Source organism: Pan paniscus, chromosome 7, assembly GCF_029289425.2.
Source record: "Pan paniscus chromosome 7, NHGRI_mPanPan1-v2.0_pri, whole genome shotgun sequence".
NCBI lineage: Eukaryota > Metazoa > Chordata > Mammalia > Primates > Hominidae > Pan > Pan paniscus.
In genome coordinates, this window is record NC_073256.2 from 101,887,940 (window position 1) to 101,896,866 (window position 8,927).

General features: G+C 49.8%; 1 protein-coding gene across 1 annotated transcript; it reads right to left on the bottom strand.

The window, feature by feature from the left end:
* Positions 1-3,133: 3,133 nt before the first annotated feature.
* Positions 3,134-5,206, bottom strand: LOC134730917 (exonuclease GOR). Its single transcript, XM_063606591.1, has one exon. It carries the CDS (start codon positions 5,204-5,206, stop codon positions 3,134-3,136), a length of 2,073 nt encoding a protein of 690 aa, XP_063462661.1.
* Between the last annotated feature and the right edge of the window lie 3,721 nt (positions 5,207-8,927).

The window sequence follows — 8,927 nt, forward strand, 5'->3', positions numbered from 1 at the left end:
TGATGAGCATTTTTTCATGTGTCTGTTGGCTGCATAAATGTCTTCTTTTGAGAAGTGTCTCTTCATATCCTTCCCCCACTTGTTGATGGGCTTGTTTGGTTTTTCTTGTAACTCTGTTTGAGGTCTTAGTAGATTCTGGATATTAGCCTTTTGTCAGATGAGTAGATTGCAAAAATTTTCTCCCTTTCTGCAGGATGCCTGTTCACTCTCATGGGAGTTTCTTTAGCTATGCAGAACGTCTTTAGTGTAATTAGGTGCTGTTTGTCAATGTTGGCTTTCGTTGCCATTGCTTTTGGCGTTTTAGACATGAGGTCCTTGCCCATGCCTTTGTCCTCAATGGTATTGGCTGGGTTTTCTCCTAGGGTTTGTATGGTTTAAGATCTAACATTTAAGTCTTTCATCTGTCTTGAATTAATTTTTGTACAAGGTGTAAGGAAGGGATCCGATTTCAGCTTTCGACATATGGCTAGCCTGTTTTCCCAGCACCATTTTTTTAAATAGGGAATCCTTTCCCCATTTCTTGTTTTTGTCAGGTTTGTCAAAGATCAGATGGTTGTAGATGTGTCGTATTATTTCTGAGGGCTCTATTCTGTTCCATTGGTCTACGGTAACCAAAACGGCAACCGATAGCATGCTCTTTGGTTACTGTAGCCTTCTACTGTAGCTTGAAGTCGGACAGCTTGATGCCTCCATCTTTGTTCTTTTGGCTTAGGATTATGTTCGCAGTGGGGGCCGTTTTGTGGTTCCATATGAGCTTTAAAGCAGTTTTTTCCAGTTCTGTGAAGAAAGTCATTGGTAGTTTGATGGGGATGGCATTGAATCTATAATTTACCTTGGGCAGTATGGCCATTTTCACGATATTGATTCTTCCAATCCGTGATGGTGGAATATTCTTCCATTTGTTTGTCTCCTCTTTTAGTTCGTGGAGCAATGCTTTGTAGTTCTCCTTGAAGAGGTCCTTCACATCCCTTGTTAGTTGGATTCCTAGGCATTTTATTCTCTTTGAAGCAATTGTGAATGGGAGCTCACTCATGATTTGGCTCTCTGTTTGCCTCTTATTGGTGTATAAGAATGCTTGTGATTTTTGCACCTCGATTTTGTATCCTGAGACTTTGCTGAAGTTGCTTATCAGCTTAAGGAGATTTTGGACTGAGACGATGGGGTTTTCTAAATATTCAATCATGTCATCTGCAAACAGGGACAATTTGACTTCCTCTTTTCCTAATTGATTTCTCTTTATTTCTTTCTCCTGCCTGATTGCCCTGGGCAGAAGTTCCAACACTATGTTGAATAGGAGTGGTGAGAGAGGGCATCCCTGTCTTGTGGCAGTTTGCAAAGGGAATGCTTCCACTTTTTGCCCATTCAGTATGATATTGGCTGTGGGTTTGCCCTAAATAGCCCGTATTATTTTGGGAGATGTCCCATCAATACCTAATTTATTGAGAGTTTTTGGCATGAAGGGCTGTTGAATTTTGTCGAAGGCCTTTTCTGCATCTGTTGAGATAATCACGTGGTTTCTGTCTTTGGTCCTGATTATACGCTGGATTATGTTTATTGTTTTGCATATGTTGGACCAGCCTTGCATGTCAGGGATGAAGCCCACTTCATCATGATGGATAAGCTCTTTGATGTGCTGCTGGATTCGGTTTTCCAGTATTTTATGGAGGATTTTCCCATCGATGATCCTCAGGGACATAGGCATAAAATTCCCTTTTTGGGTTGTGTCTCTCTCAGGCTTTGGGATCAGGATGATGCCGGCCTCATGAAATGAGTGAGGGAGGATTCCCTCTTTTTCTGTTGATTGGAATAGTTTCAGAAGGCATGGTACCAGCTCCTCCTTGTCCTTCTGGTAGAATTCGGCTGTGAATCCGTCTGGTCCTGGAGTTTTATTGCTTGATAGGCTGTTAATTATTGCCTCAATTTCAGAGCCTGTTAGTGGTCTACTCAGGCATTCAACTTCTTCCTGGTTTACTCTGGGGAGGTTGTATGCGTCCAGGAATTTATCCATTTCTTCTAGATTTTCTAGTTCATTAGCTTAGAGGTGCTGATAGTATTGTCTGATGGTAGTTTGTATTTCTGTGGGATCGGTGGTGATATCCCCTTTATCATTTTTTACTGCATCTGTTTGATTCTTCTTTCTTTTCTTCTTTCTTAGTCTTGCTAGTGCTCTATCAATTTTGTTGATCACTGCAAAAAACCCGCTCCTGGATTCATTGATTTGTTGAAGGGTTTATTGTGTCTCTATCTCCATCAGTTCTGCTCGGATCTTAGTTATTTCTTGCCTTCTGCTAGTTTTTGAATGTGTTTGCTCTTGCTTCTCTCATTCTTTTAATGGTGATGTTAGGGTATGCATTTTTGATTTTTCCTGCTTTCTCTCGTGGGCAATTAGTGCTATAAATTTCCCTCTACACACTGCTTTAAATGTGACGCAGAGATTCTGGTATGTTGTGCCTTTGTTTTCATTGGTTTCAGAGAATATCTTTCTTTCTCCCTTCATTTCGTTATGTACCCAGTACTCATTAAGGACCAGGGTGTCCGGTTTCCATGCAGTTGAGCGGTTTTGAGTGAGTTTCTTTATCCTGAGGTCTACTTTGATTGCAATGTGGTCTGAGAGACCGTTTGTAGTAATTTCTGTTATTTTACATTTACTGAGGAGTGCTTTACTTCCAACTATGTGGTCAATGTGGAAATAAGTGTGATGTGGTGCTGAGAAGCATGTATATTCTGTGGATTTGGGGTGGAGCGTTCTGTAGATGTCTCCTAGGTCCGCTTGGTGCAGAGCTGAGTTCAATTCCTGGATATCCTTTTTAGATTTCTGTCTCGTTGGTCTGTCTAATGTTTACAGAGGGCTGTTAAAGTTTCCCATGATTATGATGTGGGAGTCTAAGTCTCTTTTGATCACACTTTAAAGATCAAAAGGTAGAAGCGCAAAGACATTATCTGTGCAATATTAGAAACCTAGTAAGTGGTGGAATTTGGCCTTGAACCCAGATATCTAACTCCAGAGCCTAAGTGCTTCACCCACCTCACTGTGGTGCCTCTCGAGAAAAACAGGTAAGCACACATTCAGAAAGCTGGTGGGCCGGGGGGCTGGCCTTGTACTCAGAGGCCATGGAAGTCCCACGTGGGGTGGCTAGTGGTGTAAGGACAGAGGTCTCGGATGGGCAGAGGGATGTGGACAGGCGCGAGGGGGCGCGGCAGGGACTCGGGGGACTGGGAGTGGCGGCTCGGTGCTGCGGGAGGCGATTAGTGGAAGGACAGAGGTCTGGGAAGGGCAGAGGGATGGGGACAGGCCCGAGGGTCCGCGGCAGGGATTCCGGGGGACTGGGAGTGGCCGGTTGGGGTTACTCTTGGCTTTTTGCCCTCTCCTGCCGTCGACTGCTCCGGTTTCTTTGGCCTTGCGGCGAGGTGGACAGGGTGAGCTCTCGGGACTGATGGCGGTTGTGGAAGGGGCCTGGGGCCAAGGACAGGCCAGGGCGGCGGGAGAGGCGGACCGGTGGCGTGGCTGGATCTGGGCGCGCTGTCGGACCTTCCACATCACCAGCTGCAGGCAGGCGTTTGCGTCCTCGCTGGAGTTGTGGCCGTCCTGGCTGTCCTGGATGATCTGTCCCAGGTAGTCGGCCGCGAGATTCCTGAGGGAACGCTTGTAGGGGAAACCCAGGTAGTGCGGGAAGAGCACGGCCGTGTCCACCACGGTGCTGTGGATGAGCTTCAGGGCCAGCAGATCGCTCTCCAGGCTGTGCCCGATGAGGATGGTTTGGGCGCTGAAAAAGCTCAGCAGGATGGCTTGCACTTGGGGCAAGGTGATGCTCGTCTTGGCGACGTCGGCCTCGGTGACTCCGGAAAACCTGGTGTTGTAGTCCACGATCTCGTTGTCGGGCTTGACGAAGGTGTCGTACACCACTCGCATGTCGGCGTCCACCACGGTGACGCGGGTCAGCTCTAGGCCATGCGTGGTGTAGCACATCTCACAGTCCAAGGCGTAGATTCCTGGATAAGCGTCTCTGGACAACTCTTTCTTGAAGGTCTCCACGAAGCCATCGAGGCTGTCCTTGCGGCCGTCCCGCACGTGCTGCTTTGCCACCTGGCAGCCCACAGAGCCAGGAGCAGCTGCACAGCAGGTGTACTGGCTAACCCGGCCTCCAGCCACCTGGCTCGAGCGGACCCGCCCCCAGTGATAATAACACAACTGGTCGCGTACACAGCGGCCCGAGGAGGACACCAGGTACTCGGTGCCACAACGGCAGCAGACCCTGCAGGAGGAGTCGCCGGGCCCCTTCCCCTGGCCAGTGAAGAGGACGGCGCCTCCGGGCCGCTCGGGGTGCGGGAAGGGGTAGCCGTTCTCCTCGAGCTGGTCCTGGCTGAGCAGGAACTCCTGGAGGCGGCTGTACAGGGCGGCCCTGCTGAGGCCCGGCATGGAGCTGGGGGTCAGGCCCTTCAGTCTCTTGAGGGTGTTCAGGACCACGTTCAGGTACCTGTTCTTGTTGGGGCTGCAGTCGTAGGCCACCTTCTCCTCGTTCAGCGCCTTCTCCTCGGCCTCCTGCTTGGAGGCGCAGAACTTGAGACACTCTTCGGTGAACAGTTGGAGATAGCCTCGGCGGAGGACGGTGGGGACTTGGCACCCAGACCTTCGGAGGACAATAGGTTTCTTCAAACTCGGTAAGGATGGACGACGGACGATTCGCTTAGAGCTGATGGTGGTGGTGGTCTTGCATGCCATCCCTGACCTGTTGCGCGTCTTCCCTGGCTGTCTGCCGACCTTGGAGCCACTGGAGCGTTGGCTGCTGCTGGCCACGCGGGTTCTCTTGGCATCTGTGCAACCTGTGACCAAGCAAGGGCTGGAAGACTGGGCGATCGTCTTCCTCTTCCTGGGGGCTGAGATGCGGACTCCCGAGGGCCTCTCTGTCAGCCTTGGGGCGGCTGGCAAGCAGCAGGCCGATCCCCTCTGTGCAGGGAAGTAGCACGCCTCCGTCACCACCTTGGGACACGCTGGGGGCACCGCCGGACCCCTGTTCTGGGGCTCCGCCTGGATGTCCACAAATGCGGAGGCCTGGTTGTGCATCTGGGGCACCCGGAGCCCGAAGCTCTGGGCAGGCTGATGAGAGGGCAGGGGGAATTCTGGAGCCTCGAGGGCCGCCTCCTCGGCCACCTTCTTAGCTTCTGGGTATCCAGGTGGGAACCAGCAGGGAGCTGTGGCTCGCAACATCTTGCTGCCTTCGGGAGCACCGGCCTGGCTCTGCTCCGCTCCCAACTGGCGGCTTCTTGCATCCAGGGCCGCCTCCTTGGCCACCTTCTTAGCTTCTGGGTATCCAGGTGGGAACCAGCAGGGAGCTGTGGCTCGCAACATCTTGCTGCCTTCGGGAGCACCGGCCTGGCTCTGCTCCGCTCCCAACTGGCGGCTTCTTGCCTCCAGGGCCGCCTCCTCGGCCACCTTCTTAGCTTCTGGGTATCCAGGTGGGAACCAGCAGGGAGCTGTGGCTCGCAACATCTTGCTGCCTTCGGGAGCACCGGCCTGGCTCTGCTCCTCTCCCAACTGGCGGCTTCAATGAGTGCCGCGGCCGCCACCCGTCGCCTTTATAGACGCACAGGGCAGAGTGGGTGGGACTTCTCCTTGATAGGTTGGTGCTTCCATCCAATCACACTGAGCCTCATCTTCCACCAGACTCCAGCTTGGGAATGCCTCAAGGGGTGCACTAATGGAATCAACTGGAACTCCTGGTTGCTAACCTTGGAGCTAGGTTGCTTTTCCTGAGTTAATTAACTGTCCCTGCAGGGCAGTCCTATAATGGCTACTGGAATTGGGCCACCTAGGATTCATTTCAGCGTCAGGGAGTTTGGTCAACTTGCTTGGGCCCACACAGCACCCCATGGAGCCAGGACTGGGCCAGCAGTCTGCTGCATGCTGCAGGGCAGGATCTCTCTGGGGTTGCGTTTCCCTGCTCTCTGCACTCCTCCGCTGCGGGCAAATTGAGGACAGGAAGTGGACCGCACCCACTTCTCTCCCACGACTTGGGCAATGTTCAACACAGGGGTTCTTCAAAAGGTTCATAGAAAATGCACATGGTGAAGAAACTATGCATGGGTTTCCACTGGTTTGCACTCAAAGAAACTTGTCCGAACTTCTTATAACCTTTCTGAACTAGATCGAGTTTGAGGCACTGAGAAGGATGAGACATCCACTGAAAAGGACTCCTATCAGAGCAACATGAATTCCACGAAAATTGCAGCAAGAGCAAACATCAAATTTCTGGTGAAGCTTGGGTGGAAGAATGAAGAAATCATTGATGTTTTCTCAAAAGCTTCTAAGGACACTACCCCAAAGAAATGAACTCTTTACGAATGTATAGCTTGTTTCAAGAAGAGGTGAGAAGATGTGGGAGATGAATCCTGCAGTGGCTGTGAAAACCACTGTGCCCAGATCAGCTGCAGTTACGACGAGAGCTATCAGTGGAAATTTTAAACAGGAGGGATCACGATCCTGACGCATCCCTCTGACAAATTGTAACCGGAAGTTGGAACATGGCTTTACCAATATGACCTCGAAGGCAAAGCATCATCAAAGCGACGGCTACCGAGAGGTGGCAGTGGTCCAGTCAAAGGAAAAGGAGGCCAGTCAGGAGCCAACATCATGGCATCAGTGTTTTGGGACACTCAAGGCATTTTGCTTGTTGACTTTCTGAAGGGCCAAACATCTGCTTATTAGGAGAGTGTTCCGAGAAGCTTAGAGAAAGCTTTGGTAGAAACATGCTGGGAAAGTCTCACTAGATCCCTGTTCACCACCTCAGTGCTCTGCTCATTCCTCTCATCAAACAAGGGCAATTGTGTCAGTTTCAATGGGCAGTCCTTAGGAATGCACCTTACGGGCTGCTTTCATTCCTTCTAAATTCTTTTTGTTTCCTAATTATACAAAGTCTCCTTGCCTTGCTTGGAAAGATGAGAGAAAGTCTCCTTGCCTTGCTTGGACAGATGAGAGATGAGATCCTCCTCTTCTCTCCCAGGACAGAATGGTCAGACTTGAGTTTCCTTTCTCCTCACTCTTCTCCTCCTTGAGGGAGGTGCTGTGCCGGACAGACCTGCTCCCGTGTCTAGACACGGGTAGACTCGTTGAAGATCCTCACAGGCAATCCTCCTTGGGGTCAAAGGGGAAGGATTTATTTCTTCAGGGCTCAGTAGTCCTCATCCTTACGCGCACCTTCACCAGCCCAGGGCGGGGTAGCGGAGGGTGAAAGGGCGTGGCTCACAGCCCGTTTCTTCCGCTCGGGCGTCTCCTGGGAGGAACCCTTGTCCAGTGAGCGGGTCTTCGTCTCCACCAAATTCCCTAGGGGGACATTTCTGGCAGCCCTTCTTGTTCAGCAGCTTACGGGGGTCAGGTGGACCTCTGCTAGGCACCAGCCTGAAGCCCTTACTCCATTTCAGCTATTTTGGCAGTTGCCTAGGTGACTTTTGAACCTCATTACCCAGAACAGCCAACGGAGGAGGGGTGAGAAGAGTGGCCGTCTGGGTTTGCCGCATCGTGCTGCCTTAGAGGAGTTGTGCAGTCTTCGGTTGTGTGATACTTCACCTGGCTGATTTCTGGGAATGCCTCCACAAATTCGCTAAATTCAGTAGCTTTTGCCTTCCAAGATTCACCTGGTTGGTGTGTTGCACCCATTCACTAGTCATTTACATTAGGTATATCTCTTAATGCTATCCCTCCCCCTCCCCCCGCCCATGACAGGCCCCGGTGTGTGATGTTCCCCTTTCTGTGTCCAAGCGTTCTCATACTTCAATTCCCACCTATGAATGAGAACATGCGGTGTTTGCTTTCTTTGTCCTTGCGATAGTTTGCTAAGAATGATGGTTTCCAGCTTCCTCCGTGTCCCTCCAAAGGGGATGAACTCATGCTTTTTCATGGCTGCATAGTATTCCATGGTGTATTTGTGCCACATTTTCTTAATCCAGTCTATCATTGATGGACATCTGGGTTGGTTCCAAGTCTTTGCTACTGTGAATGGTGCCGCAATAAACATACGTCTGCGTGTGTCCTTTCAGAAGCATGATTTCTAATCCTATGGGTATATATACCCAGCAATGGGATGGCTGGGTCAAATGGTATTTCTATTTCGAGATCCTTGAGGATTCGCCACACTATCTTCCACTACCGTTGAACTAGTTTACAGTCCCACCAACAGTGTAAAAGTGTTCCTATTTGTCCACTACCTCTCCAGCACCTGTTGTTTCCTGACTTTTTAATGATCGCTATTCTAACTGGTGTGAGATGATATCTCATTGCGGATTTGATTTGCATTTCTCTGATGGCCAGTTTTGATGAGCATTTTTTCATGTGTCTGTTGGCTGCATAAATGTCTTCTTTTGAGAAGTGTCTCTTCATATCCTTCCCCCACTTGTTGATGGGCTTGTTTGGTTTTTCTTGTAACTCTGTTTGAGGTCTTAGTAGATTCTGGATATTAGCCTTTTGTCAGATGAGTAGATTGCAAAAATTTTCTCCCTTTCTGCAGGATGCCTGTTCACTCTCATGGGAGTTTCTTTAGCTATGCAGAACGTCTTTAGTGTAATTAGATGCTGTTTGTCAATGTTGGCTTTCGTTGCCATTGCTTTTGGCGTTTTAGACATGAGGTCCTTGCCCATGCCTTTGTCCTCAATGGTATTGGCTGGGTTTTCTCCTAGGGTTTGTATGGTTTAAGATCTAACATTTAAGTCTTTCATCTGTCTTGAATTAATTTTTGTACAAGGTGTAAGGAAGGGATCCGATATCAGCTTTCGACATATGGCTAGCCTGTTTTCCCAGCACCATTTTTTTAAATAGGGAATCCTTTCCCCATTTCTTGTTTTTGTCAGGTTTGTCAAAGATCAGATGGTTGTAGATGTGTCGTATTATTTCTGAGGGCTCTATTCTGTTCCATTGGTCTACGGTAACCAAAACGGCA

Bases quoted from the DNA above. Each gene is read 5' to 3' on its own strand.
- LOC134730917 (XM_063606591.1), bottom strand. From the start codon at position 5,206: ATGTTGCGAGCCACAGCTCCCTGCTGGTTCCCACCTGGATACCCAGAA.